Here is a 17,580-nt window from a genome sequence, read left to right as displayed (position 1 = left end):
CATCCAGATCTTCAGTATTCAAACACTAAATGAGTATATCTTCTCCATAATGACTGTTTGACCACACCAGTGACACATATCTTCTACTTTAATTAACAGTGTATTAAATTCACTGACTACACTGATAGGTCTGTTTTATTTTCCTAAATTTATATATTCACTTGACTCAAGTTTTAAATAATAAAATACAAGAATAAAAATAGTATATTTGTATATATACACATACATATATAAAACTCTGTTAGTTAGTCATTACAAGCATTTAAATGCACTGTAAGATACACCAATAAATAGCAATTAACTTTTTTGTAAGAAAAATGTAATTTTATTAGGACTAGCTTGAGAAACATAAAATATCTGTTTTAACTCATACAGTGCAGTTCTAAGGTTAGTTAAGAATCACTTCGTATACCAAACATCTTTTACTTCATCTTGCAGATAAATAAAATCTTTCTAAAAAGTAATTAAGTATACCTGGCACTGCCCTTCTTCATTACAGATGTGCAGTTTCATGGGTCCGTGGTCAGCAAGAAGCATGAAAACAAGTCTTTACAAGTGCTCAAAGAATTCTCAGCTATCTGTGTTTTTTTTACACAGATGCCTGTTTCTAAACACTTGTGGGGCCTACTAATTTAATGCTGCATAACCAGATCATAAGAGTTGATTAAACTGTATTTTTATTTTAACACAGTACACAAGTGTATACAACATTACTATTCTGACAAACTTCACAAACAAGGCTTAAAAGTGCAAGTCCAGGAAAACACAGAAAATAATTTTTATCACAAATATATCACTAACAGGGGTAGGATTATAAAGTGAGATCTCTACTACTCAGGAAGTACTATGCCTCTTATCACTTTTATTCTTTTGAGAAAGACCATTGCAAGCTGCAGGAGGAAATGTTGTTACTGGAAGAAAACAGCAAAACTGAACTATATAGGAATTGTTGCTTACAGACAAATTATGTTAGAAAATGTGCCAAATATTTTTCAAAGTTTTTTATTGCTTTATCTTGCTGCAAGAGCAGACAACTGCAGAAGCATCCCAAACTATATATTTTTTTACTCAAGCCTCTATTTCTTCACTGTTTACCAGCTAGAACACGCACAGTAACAGGGTTTCAGCTTGTTCCTGATGTGTGAGACAACCTAAATTTATATTGTCATTTAAATCAGGTAGACATGAGCTGAAGTAGAAGCAAATCTGAACTATGTGCATTACATTGCATTATTTTTGCATTATATTTTAGTTCATGTGCAGAAAAGCCATAATATGTAGAATGATTTTTAGAATGCACTTGCCCCTCACATGTGCTAAACATACACAGCTTTCACTAGAGATACCACCACAAGTCCTAAGGATAAAATCATCATGTCAGCATGGTACTCTGTTGCTACTTTCATCTACTTCTCAGTCATAGCCTGGCATAACACAGATATGCTGTGGAAGGTAATAGAGCCACGTGTCACTAATTCCCTTATCTCTGCAGTAAACTGCACAGTTACCACCTAGCATAACTATTTTTAAGGCTCTAACAAATAGTAAGTAACATGGGTTGCTTATTTACTTTTATTACAGCCCGTAGTAGAATTGCGGTTTGGTTTTCTTAAGCTTGCTGAAGAATTGGATTTGTTGCCAGGCAGGGAACACACAAGTCAACATATGCTAGATCTGACAATCAAGAAAGTTCAACTAGAACACAAGTCTGGGAGAAATAAGATTGTAAGATGCTACATCCTCTCCTTGAAAAGTTTTAGATATAACCTTGAGATAGTAGCTAAAACCTGGAATACATCCTTTCTACAAGGAACCTGACATGCAATTTCATAGCAGTGCTGACAAGAATAAAAATCTGTGACTGAACCCCTGTGCCACTGTGGCTCCAGAATATCAGGAACAGGCTGTGCTCTTCTTACAACACTGAATGGAGGACAATGGTCTAAATATCCAGCTAGTAAAATGGTATCTACAGAGAACCAATACACAATACTTGCAGGAAAATATCAAACACAGAGATCTTAAACTAGAATACTGGTCACATTAAGGGTTAGGTGTGATGAATATAACCACATCGAGGCAAAAAACAAAGCTCTAAACACAGGATGACTTATACACCCAGCTGTCCACTGATGATGATACATCTGCAGTAATTCACGTTCTAGAGGACTTGAGAGAAAATGTTCAAGCAATGATCTCAGAAAGCTGAAAAGACAGGCAAACAGAAGCAGTTTCCAAAACAAATGAGTAGCCAATTAATAACTAATATTTTCTGCCTTTTTTTGGTAAATCCAGGTAGCATTACTTTCCAGGATCAACATTATTTGGTAAAAAAATACTCAAGAGAGAAAGAATCCCTCACCTTTTAAAGATGAGAAAAAGCTTTTAATATAGATTGTTAAAAACGGAGCATGCCCATTTAGTAGGAATACAATGACATCGGGAAGAAAATTAACCAAAACACTAGGGAAAGAAAATAAGAACAAGGAACTTACCACAGAAATCAATGGTAAGCAGTCTCAACAATACTTACAAGAAAAATATAATTGCTCATTTACAGTCAGATACTTGGTTTAATTGATGCTAAATCTTATGGAATTAAGTCTAATGACTAAGAGATTAACCTGTATAATCCTAACATCACGGACTAAACAAAATATTACCTAATGCACCGAAAACTCTGAATGCACCAGATGCAAAAGACTGAGCGGCAGATCCCAAACACTCAAGAGGCTTCATTCAGGAACGCCGCCCCAGCGCGGCCATCCGGCGCTCCCGCGGCGCCCTCCGCCGGCCGCGCCCGGGAGGTGCAGCCACAGCTTGGGCCCGCAGGGAAAAGACTCGGCCTCTGCCCGGACCCGGACCCGAACCCGGCTCAGGGGCGGGCTCTGCCCGGACCCGGACCCGAACCCGGACCCGGACCCGGACCCGGCTCAGGGGCGGCCTCTGCCCGGACCCGGACCCGAACCCGGACCCGGACCCGGCTCAGGGGCGGCCTCTGCCCGGACCCGGACCCGAACCCGGACCCGGACCCGGACCCGGCTCAGGGGCGGCCTCTGCCCGGACCCGGACCCGAACCCGGCTCAGGGGCGGGCTCTGCCCGGACCCGGACCCGAACCCGGACCCGGACCCGGACCCGGCTCAGGGGCGGCCTCTGCCCGGACCCGGACCCGGCTCAGGGGCGGCCTCTGCCCGGACCCGGACCCGGACCCGGCTCAGGGGCGGGCTCTGCCCGGACTCGGACCCGAACCCGGACCCGGACCCGGACCCCGCTCAGGGGCGGCCTCTGCCCGGACCCGGACCCGAACCCGGACCCGGACCCGGCTCAGGGGCGGCCTCTGCCCGGACCCGGACCCGAACCCGGACCCGGACCCGGACCCGGCTCAGGGGCGGCCTCTGCCCGGACTCGGACCCGCCTTGCCAAGGCCCGGCCCAGGGCAGGCTCCCAGGCCTCCCCGTGTGCTGCCCTCAGCCCGACCTGCCACCGTGACTTATAAAACAGCTCACAAAACATGGAACTGTGAAAGGTGCTCCAAACTCCACTATCTGCTCCGTGGATAAAATGTCCAATTGGACTGCATGACGTAAGGTGTGGAACTGCAGAAAATTCATACAAATAATTTGATTTTTAGTGTTTTGCCTGATCTTGCTATCCCAAAAGTTTCCTCAAATTCGAGCCCAACACAGAAAACAGTGCATTTACAGAGCTCACTTTAAAGAGCTGAATAAAGACTTCAGGAGGCAAAAATATCTAATTTGAAAACTAACAGAACTACCCAAAAGTATTTTGAACTTCCCACACCTTGCCTTTTGAATCCTGCAAATGCAAGAAACTTTTGAATCCAACTATGCAATCACTGAAACATAATTGCAATAGCATTTCCATGTAATATTAAAAGTTTAATTACGTTTGCTAAGTGACAGGACACAGTAAACAAAAAAAGGAGTACTACATACTGACTTTCCGAATTTCCAAAAGTAAACAGAAATTAGATCTTACGTATTTTAGCTGCTAAGAGTAATGCCACAAATTACAGACAAATTCAAGTTTGAAAGCAATTCTAACATTCACTTTTTGCTCATCTTTACTGATAAACCTCCAGACATTTACACCTTATAAAGATTACTTATGGGAGCAAAGAACTGCCTAGTAGTCAAAAAGGATTCAGTAAGAGATCTACCAAGAAATGTCATCTCATGCAAGTCTGTGAAGCCTGACAGGATGTACCTGAGGGTACTGAGAGCTGAAGTTATGAACCCACTCTCCACCACTGCTGGAAGGTGACTTTGCTGGAGGGGCTCCTGATGACTTAAAGGCAAGTCATCCATCCATCTTCTGATGGAGCAATAAGGATTAGTGGGGAACAACAGGCCAGCAGTCTCACTTTAAATCCTGGGAAAGTCATAGACCTTCGTATTCTTGAAATGCACTTATGGTTTATTTGTTTTTAACCAACATGGCTGCCTTCTGTCACAAAAACATTTACATCTGTGAGTAAGGAACAGCAGATATCTTGTGCCTTGGCTTTCACATGACTTTTGATCCCTGTATGCGGATCCCTCTATCTAAGCTGCAACTTTATATAATCCAGGTTAAGTCACATGGCTGAAAAGCTGTTGGAAGGTTGGAGTGATGCTAACCAGCTCACTGTTCACTGTAAAATACAAGCAGCTAAGGATTCCATTTAGAGTAAACCTGAGTAAGCCAAGCCTGGACTGTGCTACACTGCATGTGTTGCCTGAACTTCTGTTGTGCCACCCATACTCCTTGGCTGCAGGAGAGGTTTATCTGACTAATTGTAATTGAAATTCACCAAGCACCACTGAGAAGTCCTGCACTTGTGACAGAATGGTACAAGATAGTGTCCAACTCACTGGAGGACAGCTCTTTCAGAAAAGAGCTGAAAATGTGGTAAGCACTAGGTTCAACTTTGGCAGTAGAGACAGGCAGAAAACAAGAGGGTAGAATTTTACAGAATTTGCTCCAGTTCATCAACATTTTTCTTGTGCTGAGAGCCCCCTAACTAGACATGATATTCTAGATGTGGTTTATTAAGTGTAAAGCAAAGGGGGGGATTAGTTCTCTGTACCTACCTACTACACTTCTGCCGATACAGCCCAAGGTACTGCTGACCTTCTCCGCTGCCAGGGAGATTTGCTGGCATACACAGAGCCTACTGTTTGCTTAGATGTGAACTACACTCAATCCAAATTGCAATACTTGTACTAAAAGTTTAAGCAAGAGCATCACATAATCCCATTGTGGTTGCTTTTGCTATGCTATTTAAGTGGCTGAAGGAAAACACATCAGTGGCCACCGAAAGTCTTGATGACTGTGACTTAGATTTCAATAGTGCTACATTCAGGAAAAAAAAAATGTACAGAAAAAAGTTGAAGAACTAATCCTGAGCTCACAGTAATCACCTGTCACATGAGGTTATGTTACCATTTGCTATACAAAGTCTTAAGTTTCTGTGGTGAACCATGTCTTAATTTTTTTTTAAAAAATCCAAAACACACAAAAACAAAAGCTGCTTCTTTTCATGAGAGGTTCTCTGTGCCTTCTATACACAGTCACAAAAGGCAAAGGACTTTATGAAATAAAATAAAATGGATTTCTTTTTTTCAAATATCTCATTTCCTTCTCCTGCTCATAATAGCATTCATGCCTGGGGAAAAGTTGCCCACCTGAAAGAAGTGCTCACAATGACCTTCACACAGCTTCTGCACAGATTTACCAGCAGTGCTGGCAGAGCACCCTGCAGCAAGCAAGACAGGAGCTTTCATTCTCCACTACTCCACATCTACTTCTTAATCCCTCAGCAGCAGAGCACAGGTTTATGCACATGCCCTGTATGATGTGTTCTCCCTTGCACCACGGAATTCAAGTATCCCACATCTGTGCCTGAAAAAATGCAACTCTCTTAAAAGCTGAGTGCTAGGCTGTGGACTTCATTTCATAAGAATTACCCATTGTCTTGGAACCATTATAAATTCCCAAAGTCACAGATCTAAACACAGTGACAGTTTGAAAAACATGCAGCTTCGAAATTTTTTTTTTATTATTGCCTCTCTAATTATTATTATCATGTCAATTTCTGTTACTACTGCAAGCTCTAACAGCATTATCCTATGATATAAGAAAAATATATCGATTAATAGAAGTGTCTAATAGTTTTCCACTAGAAAAGGCACTAATAATGAAAACCAGGGATTATTCCCCAGCCTAAATTTTGGCAAAACATCATCAAGTGATTCACTACACTCCCCTCTTCATTCCTCCTGAAATAACTTAAGCTCAAAATTCCAACTGGATTTGCTATTTAAAACTGGTTAGTATAAAATTGGCTAGTTGTACTATGAGTGATAAAAGCATTGAGAGTGCAGAAAGAAAAGGTAACTACAGGCATCAAGATGCCTGCTCTCCAAAGCCTTTTGTTTCTTAGACATCAGAGAACATATCAAATTTAAAAGCAGATTCACCCCAATATTTTAATTTGTTCAGTAGCAAAAATCTAGAGGAAGAATTTCAGTAAAGTTTGGAACAATATTTCAAAAGAAATAGTGTAATTTGCCTTTGAAATCGCACTTACTAAAATATCTAACACAGCAAAATGCATTGTATGTGACAGATGGGACTAATTTTAAATTTAAATATATCCTAAATTAATTCATAGCTCTTATTTTTCCATTTTCATCCTCCTATTACATTTATTTATTTGCTCATGCAATATAAGCTATCATCAACTTTTATTGAAAAACAGGTATTTGCTTTCTGTCAACAAAGGGTGTCACACACCTAGCATTCTAAAATAGTGCCTGGGAGACTCAACTCCTCCAAAAATTACTTTAAAAGCCTGTCATCTGGAGTAAGAAGTGATTAATAGATTTATTCATTCACTTTGACAACTTGGTGGCATTCTACCCACTTTGACAAAAAGTAATTCTACATTTCCACAATCCCCAAAGAAGATTATCCTGATTCACACTTCAGTTTTAAAGAAAGAGGGTAGGGAGACAGTGTGTTGGGATTTCCACATTTTTAAATTTTATTTTAACTGTCTATAAATCAAAAGGATAGAGTAAAAAGAAACACAAATAATGTTTGGGATTAAGAAATCTGGTAACAGAACAACCTTAACCTCACCTTGTCATCGTAACTACCAAAACTACAGGGAAAATTCATGGGTTTTTGTGTTATTTAAAAAGCTCTAAGCAATACATCCAAATTTAATCCATTTTTTGTTCAAATATAACAAAGGCTGCAGTCATTAATAAATCATGCCATTTTGCTTAACTTCTGACAGATGGTAATAAAAAGACCTTTGCTTTCTGATATTTGTTCAAGAATACAGATTATTTAAATTAAACATCAATCCTTACAGAGAAATACTAGTATTTACATGAAAAGGAATTTGTTTACATAAATAAATAATTATAGCTAAAAAGATCTTTTATAAGCTGCATGTAATTTGAAACTGAGTATCTTTATTGCTCTGATACTTCACCTTATTTTCTGCCTTTCAGACAGACATGGGAAAGCTAATTCAGTGCCCCTGCAAAAATCTACAGAGCACATGCAAGATTTTACAAAATTCCACACAGAACTGGGGACTTTCAAACGCACCCTTCCATAATCCATTTTTAGAACAAAATATCCATATTATAGTACTTTACTGCCTCCTCCCTCACACAGATGAGATAGCAGACCAATGACACGATACAAAATGTTTACTTATTTTGACACTACCAAACATACATAACTCATAGGATCTACAGAATAATCCAACAGGAAATCCAATCCAAAGAAACCCCAAATCAACCAACGATCCAGAATAAGTTGAGCATAAGACACTGATTGCCCTACTTTAAAATATCCCTGCAGTCAAAGCATTCAGGGACACAGTACCATGTACACTCCTGAGGCAGGTAGGTCAATGGCCACTAGAAGTAAAGTGATGATCCAGTAGGAGCCTGGCAGCAGAGCACAGGCAATGCAGATGCACCTGATACTGTCCTGGAGACAAGTCATTATCCAAGTAGGGACCTGCTTCTTTTCAAGCCAGAGGTGCAAAATGAAGCCACAGCTGGGAAGGGAGGGGGGCAAGGTTCATCAACAAGCCCAGTGCTACTACAAGCCAAGTTTAACTACTCCAGCTCATATCTGCAGCCTAATTAAATCATGTTTCTAACATTTCAGGAAGACAGCACTCCAAGAATTCTAGTGATAGCCTGTACAGACTGTCCATAAGACACCAGGGTGTGATTTTATTGTAAAAATTTTGTTCAAATATACTGCCTCTGAAACATATCCTGCTTTCCTATTACTAGGAAAAAGCTACTCTGATAAATAATCTTAATTTACAAGAACTACAAAATAAAAATTCCACTTCCTCTATAGCATAGGTATGCAAATCATCAATTAACTGAAATAATATATTAACAGATCAAATATCCTTTGGGAAACTGCAGCAAAATGGAAAGTCATACAATGAGGCCACCCAGAAATTAGCTGCAGCAACTCTGACAGTGACAAGCATTTCTAAACATATTCACTTTATCTATATTTAGAAGTCTGAAAATAAATATTCACTAAGTTCAAAAAGCATATTGCTACTTTTTTCTTAAAAGAGTTCAAAACACTTGAGTTGTGTAAAGAGTAAAATTAGTGGGGTTTTTTAAAATTAGTTTTACAGTAGAATTTCTTTTAAACACAACTTGGCAAAGGCATTGCCAAGATAAAATTCGTGCATACTTTACTCTGACACTCTCAGCTTAAAGAAGTGCTCCAAACTCTAAAAAGATTCTATATGTTAATCAACCTGCCAAGACCTGTTATGTCTACCAGGTGTTCAATTTATTTCATGTCTGATTTTGATCTATTGACGGTCATTTCCCATCTTTCCCTCTGACTGGAAAAAGCTTTAAGATTTAGCCCTACCCAAAGGTCAGCTGATCCTTATCATTAGCAGGAATGGTAACAAACATGTTAATGTCACATGTGCAATGTACATTCCTTGGCTTAGGACACCATAATACTTTACTAAGAGCAGCCATTCTCCATATTTTATTGCAAAATGGGTGAAAAAAATATAATGTAATTGGAGAGGTAGTCATCAAAATTTTTAGTGATTCAATTCTTTTTGCCTACTCCATAAACTTGCTAAGCCAGAGAACAGTGGATGAAATTAACTCCAGATAGATACTGCTACAGCTATCATATAGCAAATGGCTGTGGGTCACAGGCCACCTTAAGAAAATATTCAGGAAAAATGCAAATTTGTAACACAGTGTCATCCTGAGATAGACTTTTGTTTACTCACCAACTTCATATGCCATTACAATTCTTTCTTATTGACAAAAGTGCATAATTCACAAGTTAGTGTTACCAGCATATTAATAAATGACATTTAATAGGTGCCATAGTAACTGATGAGTTTTCAGGTTACCACATCTACCACACAACATAGAAATAAAATTTTACTTGCAACTAATATATTCAATTCCAATTTTTTTTCTGAAATTTGGGAACAACTTAGGCAAGTAAATTCCACATGCTTCAAATACCACAAATCTTGTTTTGTTAGCTTGACTATCATGAAATATCGATGTGGATTTGAAGATTGAAGCATTTTCATATAAATCAAACTAGACAGGAATACGTAGAGACCACAGCAATTGTTTATGCTGAAAATTTTGTACTCAACAAACTCTTATACTCTGTATGAAAGATGCCAGAAGACTAGAGAAGAAATAGAAAGAAAAAAATACTGCATACAGTCAAATTTCATTTAGCCTCCTAACATTATTTATAATTACTTTATGCTAGCAATCTATGTGGTCTCTAGAAGGAACAGATGTGCTTCTATTAGTAGAGGAGATAAAACACTGAAGGATGTATTTTAGAAAATAGACAGCAATGGGACAACAGCAAAAGAAAAAGCCACAAAGGAAAGTCCAGTAACAAGTCTACATACAAGCTTCAGTCTTCTCTTGACACACACACACTCTATAAATAATGTCCCTGAATATTACTTCTCCAACACAAAGTATCACCATTTTATTCAGTTGACCTGTGCCTTAGACAATGACCTTGTAATACTCAGAAATTAAGACCAGCTGCTTCTCTGCAAAATTCTCAGTGCAAACTTTACCTGAGAGATTCAGAGGACAAAGCCACTGTAATCACGTTTTACCTTACACTGCCTAAGTTATTACTTTACTAACCTTGTATGTGCACATTATAAAAATCATCCATTTATGTTACAATGAATTACTTTAAGTTAACACTGAGAACACAACACCTGAATTGAATTTCAAGTGACAGGACCATCATCAATCATAATTTCTCAACATTAATGCCACCACATAAAGCCTTCTGCTCCACTGCTTAAAAACATAGGTGTTTTACAAAGAAAATGTTTCACAGATGGTGCTATGTATACTCATACTTTTCTGAGTTAGAAGGTTATTTGTACCCATAGCATAAGTCAACCAAAACAGCATTATTTATTTGACTGAAGTTTCATTTTAAAAGACAAATCATTACAAGTATTAGTAATGCAACTTACTTGATTCCCATTTCTAACTGTTTAAAAGATTACATGCCAAATCAGGAAAGGAATCAAGAAAAAATAGACAAAATTAGAAAACACCAGTGAGGTCTCACTTTTGCAGCAAGTCCTCAAAACCCAACAATATTATTTGTAGACTGTTTTTCAGATTACACAAGATAATCATTCAAAGTAAAAAAGTGCTGGTATTAAATTAGGAAGAAAAATATTCTATTAAGTTTGTAGGTATTAAAATTGGAATCAACTTCTTATGGCACCAATTAGTGCTATTTCTAGGTTATATTTTAATTTGCAAACAGTAAGATCTTATATGATGTTCTGACAAAGAGTTTTCACAAAAGCAACTCTTCTGCAGTAATTCCGAGACCAACCAAGTTACTACTTCAATTTCTAGGCAAAAAAAAAGGGACAGTGTTTAAAAACAAGAGTGATAAATCTATGGCTCAGTTATGCAAGAATAGATAATTACAAGCCTTTGTAAAATAAACTCTTCAACACACCATAAAAGCACTCACACCGTAGGAACAGTTACACATTTGCAAGCATCAGCTTATGGCTTTAAAATATATTTAAAAAACACAAACTTTAGGACAAAGCATTTTCTGAATGTTATGCTCATTAAGGCAAAATGGCATAAAGATTCAATCTCTTTGATTCAAACACTACTGGGAGGCATCCCAGTCAGAGTCAGGTTTTTCAGTATCTAGGTTCCACACATCTTGAATTTATCAGGGAGCTGTTTCAGAGAAAGAGCCCAGGAAACACAGAAGCTAACATGGCTGCGTGAGCTGGAAGCAGAGTGCTGAGCCTCCTCTGGAATCCAACCTCAGCAGAACTACAAGCCTCGTGACAAAATAAAAGAATAGCCACAGATAACTCACCCCAACCTAAGGGCCAAATTCCCACACAGATGTTGATAAAGACAGGGAGATTGATAAACAGTTATCACTGCAAGCAAAACAGACTCCATGTGAGGGAAATAAATGTAATTTATTGTCAATTAAGACTCGGGTCATTAGGAGCAGAGACAAACAAGATTTGATTCCCTCTCTCATTGGCTGCACTGTGCTCCTTCACCTGAGATTCCCACAGGGCAGCAGGGGTGGGCAGCAGGGACAGCTGTCCTGATCAGTCCAGGACACCTTCTCTCCACAGCTCCTGCCTGCTCACAGTTCCCTCTGCTCTGGCATGGGCTGCCATGGGATGCAGTCCTTCAGGAAAACGAAAATGCTTAAGCATGGCTTCTCCACAGGCTGTAGCTCCTTCAGGAACTCCCCACCTGCTTCAGTGTGGGTTCCTCCTTCCATCCTGTATCCATGTGTCAGCTGCTTCTTCCATCCTCTCTCTCCCCCTTTTGTCCCACTTCAGACTTAGCTGGAGCAATCCTCTTTTGTGCACTACTGAGTCCAGTACAGCTCCAATATGGGTCTGTGGGTCTGAGCCATGACACTAAGCTGAATCTTCTGATTTTTTTTTTTTAAAAATCAAAATTTAAAACTACTTTACTCAAATATGAGATGCATAATTTTGTATGTTAGTGTAAACACAGTGAAACCTTAATGAATAAAACATTAAGGAAACTTCTATGAATTTAAATTGTGTTACAGTATAGAACAATTGTTGAGCTAACACTACAGCTCACACGTTACAGAAAATGTTTAAGCTTTCTACAGTTTAATCATTATTAATGGCAGAATTAAATTATTTACTATCAAGTGGGTCAGAGAATATATAAAGAAGGCTTTCGCAGTACTGATTTTGCACATAAAATTAACATCTTCAGTTGTACTTGGAACTGCCAAGAAGGCTTGACTAATATCAACTCTTCTTATTATAAAGCCTCAAGAAACAGCCACAGTTGGGATGGCAAACTTGTTTTAAAATGATGAAAGAGAACATCTGAATGCTTCATCGGCTTGACTAGTGATTAAAGCATAACTGACTGAACTGAATTCCTGCCAGTGTCAACATAAAACTTTTTCTAGAAGTCAGTGCTATGAATTATTTACTGTTCTTTCAAAGCTCCGTGTCAACACATCAACTCACTCTCATTCTATTCCTCCCTAACAACCCCAACTAGAATCATTAACATGCAGGATAGTGACATTCAACTGCAATGTAGTGAGCAATGTAACAAGGCTAGGCAATCACCCAACTTATTCAATGCTTTAGAGACCTAGGAAGAACAACTTTAGCATAAGCACATTTCCATAAGGTGTACAATTTCAGAGCACCTTGGAAAAGACAGGGCAGGCCTTCACCATAATATTGCTCCTGCACAGGCATAACTCCTTCCAAAAACCTGTGCACGTGACTACTTTGAGTAGCACCAAGTAAGCTCCACAAAGCAAAACATGGATCAAGTACAAATAATCAATAATACTGCACAAGCAACCTATACTGGAAAACTATTTTAAAAAGTGCTTTAACAGTGAAAAATTGCACCACTAATGAGAGCTGTAAGAAACTACATGTTTGAAAAAACATCTCTCCAGTATCTATAAACCATGCATTTCATCCATTAGAAGAATACAGCAGACTACCAAAACCAGAAATACTGCCCAGAGTCACAGATTCAATTATATTACAAAAGACCTGTGAGACAATCAAGTCTAACCTATGACCAAACACCACCTCATCAAATAGACCATGGCACCAAATGCCACATCCAGTCTTCCCTTAAACACCTCCAGGGACAGTGACTCCACAACCTCCCTGTGTAGCCCAGTCCAATATCTAATCACCCCTTCAGTGAACAAATTCCTCCTGCTATCCAACCTGAACCTCCCCTGGTGTAGCTTGAGGCTATGTCTTCTTCCCCTGTCACAAACTGCCTGGAAGCAGAGCCCAACCTTGCTACAACCTCCTTTCAGGCAGTAAGGTTTCCCCTGAGCTTCTGTTTCCTCAGGTTAAACACCCCCAGCTTCCTCAGCCACTGACTTGCAACATAGGATCTGTGCTGCAGACCCTTCCCCAGCTCCATTGCCCTTCCCTGGACTCTCTCCAGCCCCTCAGTGTTTTTCTCACAGTGAGGGGCCAGAACTGGACCCAGCACTTGAGGTGTGGCCTCAGCAATGCTGAGTACAGGGGGACAATCCCTGCCCTGCTCCTGCTGGCCACACTATTGCTGATCCAGGCCAGGATGCCACTGGCCTTCTTGGCCACCTGGGCATACACTGGTCATGTTCAGATGCTGTTGACCAGCACCCCCAGGGCTTTTCTGCTGGGCAGCTTTCCAGCCACTCTTACCCCACCCTGTGGCACTGCCTGGGGGTGTTGTGACCGAAGCCTAGGATCCAGCACTTGGCTTTGTTGAACCTTCTACCATTCATCCCCACCCATCTATCCAGTCCACCCAGATCCAGATCTGCAGAGCCTTCCTACATTCCAGCAGATCACACTCCAACTCAACTTGATGCTATTCATGAATCTACTAAGAGTAAACTCAATTCCCACATCTAGACCATCAGTAAACAGGACTGGGCCAAATACTGAGCCCTGAAGAACACCACTAGTGACCAGACACCAATTGGATATGGCCCCGTTCACCACCACAGTTGGGACCTGGCCATCCAGACAATTTTTAACCCAGTGAAGTCAAAATATTTAAGAAAATATACAATTTTTAACCTAATTTTATAAACCCCTTCTTTAGAAATAGCATTCAAGCCTAATTCAGATTATTACACCATTACAGTCTTTAATTCTTGAATTTTAATACAAGGACTGTCCACTATAAAGTGCTGAGAACAAAGTGTGAACACCCAGATGCTGCAAAACCACTAAAACATACTCCCAAAAGAACACACAAGTAACGCTTACCAAAGTGATGATGTTATCAGATATATTCATTAAGAGACAAATTAAATAACAAAACAGGTGATGATACTCAAGGATTTATTACATCTTAATTATGTCTGGCCATGATGCACAACTTCTGTGCTAATGTATCACTAGAGTGCCTGAAATGAAACACATTTCTCTCGGCTGATTTCTCTTTTGCCGCAGATAGAAAAAAAACATCCATGTCCTACAAAAGCACAGCTAAACCAGCTGTACTGGCAGAAATTGGGCTTAGATCAAATAGTATTTCAACAACTACTTTTCACAAACAATGCTTCAATTGTGCTATTGTGTCATAACTTCTGCTTCTTCAGTCCAGATATGACTGAGGAAAATTATTAAGATTATCCTCTGAATTTATATATACACAATCCTTTCTTTAAAAGCATATTTTACAATTTCACTGAAATGTAACTAATGTTTATAGTTTTGTTCCAGTGAAAACTACACTAAGTATCCAGCTACCAAGTATCACACTACAATAAAGCCGGTGGTGTAACAGAGTTAACATTAGGCTGACCTCTGTAAAACAAGCTGGAACTTTCCAAAGATTCAATAATATCCCTAGCATTTCTCAGCAGTGCACTGTGCTGGTTAAAATTAGCTGAAACTGTTTACTAACTACAGTTTCTCAAACTAAATTAGTAGTCAAACCCCCCCCCAAGATCAATTAGGAGCTTTGAAATAGGACAGAAATCACTAATCTTTTATCCCTTACCGAGATGGTGAGCTTTAACAAACAAAGCTTATACATTAAAAGATTGATGCAAAATTGAACCACCACAATAACTTCAAATACAGCAATTCTGTAGAAGACAGTTTTCCTAGGTCATGAGTGTTCAAATTTCTAAACCATGACTACAAAGTGTAACAGAGAAGTACTTCTTTCCTAAAAGCAGCTATTAGCTTTAAGAAAGCATTCTGGGTGAAATGAATAATACATAAAATAGCATGTATGTTCTTGGATTTCTGCTCAAACTAAGTCAGAGCCTACTCATTGCAGTTCTTACTGTTTTCAGACTTCTCAGCTAGTCACACAAGATGTAAATTTCAGAAGTCCACAAAACTTCTCAAAAGTATTTTGAATAGATGCAGATAACCTGCATATTTAGCCACATTTCTGTAGAATACGTTCTTTCTTTTTAAATCCCACAAACGTGTCATCAGCTTTCAGCAAAATCATTATGTATCAACTCAAATACAGACATCTCTAATTACAGTTCTGTGAAAGAGTTCTAATGAAAATGTTCACTTAAGACTATCACGGTTTTCACTGTACATTAAATAATTCCACAGACTCCACTTATATTCAAAATTGATAGGACTGCAGTATGCTAATTTTCTAATTTGATAAAGGAATTAATTTTTGCTTCCCACTGTTTGTTTACTAAATGTTAGTGGCCAACCTTGGCATTAATGCAACATAACAATACAAGGCTTTGAAAACATTTTTGAAAAGCGATCCAAACTGACTTCATGTTATTCAATGCTGGCTGCATTTCTCTAGAACTAAAATTCTGTGCATTAGACATGATAACCCACTTTCAAACCCTGTGAAGAGTCTCATATTGTAAAACAAGCAATTCCTGAGCTGATCACCAAATTACTAACAGAAGGACATTCACATACAGTATTTACCACAGATGTCCTAACTAGATATGACAGCTCAAATGTTCATACAACAAAAACTTTACCTTTGCCTGACATATTCTGGCTTATCCTTATTTGAGTTTATAGAATATTCAGTGTTAAAAGAGACCCACAAGTACTACCAAGCCCAGCTCTCAAGTGGGTGACCTGTACAGAGGACTGAACTCATGACCGTGGCATTATTAGCATCATGCTCTAACCAAGTGAGCTGAATGGTAAGTTCAGGTCTTACCAACAGAACACAGAGTAAAAACCCACAACTATTTCAGTTGTTCCAACAAAAAAAAAAAACTGTTGAAAAATGTTGTGGGAGAAAAGATAGATGGAAGTAGAAAAAAATCAGTTGTGTGTATAGGGGTAACACATTGAATGAAAGGGCATGTTACTACCTCTGTGAGAAACTATTTCTAAAATCCCCTGGCACAAATTTCTTTAGAATGCACATTATATGCTAAGTACCATTTGGAATTAACTCAGCTCACAATGAATGTTTTTTAGTGCTGACAGTACTTGTTGTAAGATTTCTGGTATTCTCCAGATGGAAGCATATAAATCTAAAACCCAAAAAGGCTATTGTCCAAGAGTGTCAGCAAACAATACAATAAGAGTTGTAAAAATCAGACTTTCATCTGACTTACCGCCAGTGCTTTAGACAATTTTGTTCTATAGTTATTCAAAACAATCACATCAATCTCCTTAAATGGCACATAGGCAAAGCCATCTTTAATAAATACTTTTCTGGCTCTAAATAAATCCACAGCATCTGCAAGTCCAACCTGAGAAAGAAGAAAAACCCACATTGTGAAATAGCAAAATAACACAACAGTGTTTACAGCCCTAAGATTCAAGATGGACAAGTAAAGCTTTAAGTCATTTTCTGTCTCCAAACACTGTCTCCAAAACTCAAAGACTGTGAAATTAAATGTTGACTTCGGAATAGCTAATCATTATTTTGGTGAGAAAATATTGCTTGCTTACAGAAAGTCATGCAACTAGGCAAAATAAGCTCAAAGTTTCAAAGTTTGTGTCTACAAGTATTGATCAAATTACGTAGCTTTGTATCACTTACTGATTTAATATTTGAAAATGAATTTCTGTTTCAAATGTCTGGAAATATTTGATTAATGTAAGCTACATACAAAAGGTTTTGCAAACAGATCTGGAACCCAACGAACTTTACTCCAAAGGATCAGAGGGCCACATTACAAATTTTTTCCTCTCCCTTTGCTTTTTTGCAAAACAGATTTCTGACTACTACAACCAGACCAAACCTAACTTCAGCAACAGATGTTTGAGAATGTCTCCATCCTGACAATCTGACAGCCAGATAAATTAAGTCATTTGTCTGGGAAGCATTAAAACTTAAGATCATTTTTTGTGGCAAAAGTAAAGAGATGGCAGAAGACAGGTCTTATAAGTAGTTCAAAGCTCCCTTCATTTTCCCAGTCCTCCCTCCATCCTTAGACTAATGAGAGCTTGCTTCATGCGAATATTTTAGATAAGTGGATTTACT

General features: G+C 38.8%; 1 protein-coding gene across 1 annotated transcript in view; it reads right to left on the bottom strand.

Moving 5' to 3' along the window:
• The window catches only part of PRIM2 (DNA primase subunit 2), a 94,270-nt gene that overhangs the window by 53,378 nt on the left and 23,312 nt on the right, over nucleotides 1–17,580 (bottom strand). Inside the window, exon 6 of the mRNA XM_062488562.1 lies at nucleotides 16,706–16,843. Coding sequence (XP_062344546.1) covers nucleotides 16,706–16,843 — 138 coding nt within the window. The remainder of the gene's footprint in view (nucleotides 1–16,705; nucleotides 16,844–17,580) is intronic.

The sequence above is a fragment of the Cinclus cinclus genome, chromosome 3 (genome assembly GCF_963662255.1).
Source record: "Cinclus cinclus chromosome 3, bCinCin1.1, whole genome shotgun sequence".
NCBI classification, from domain to species: Eukaryota; Metazoa; Chordata; class Aves; order Passeriformes; family Cinclidae; genus Cinclus; species Cinclus cinclus.
This window is presented reverse-complemented; position numbering and strand designations above follow the sequence as displayed.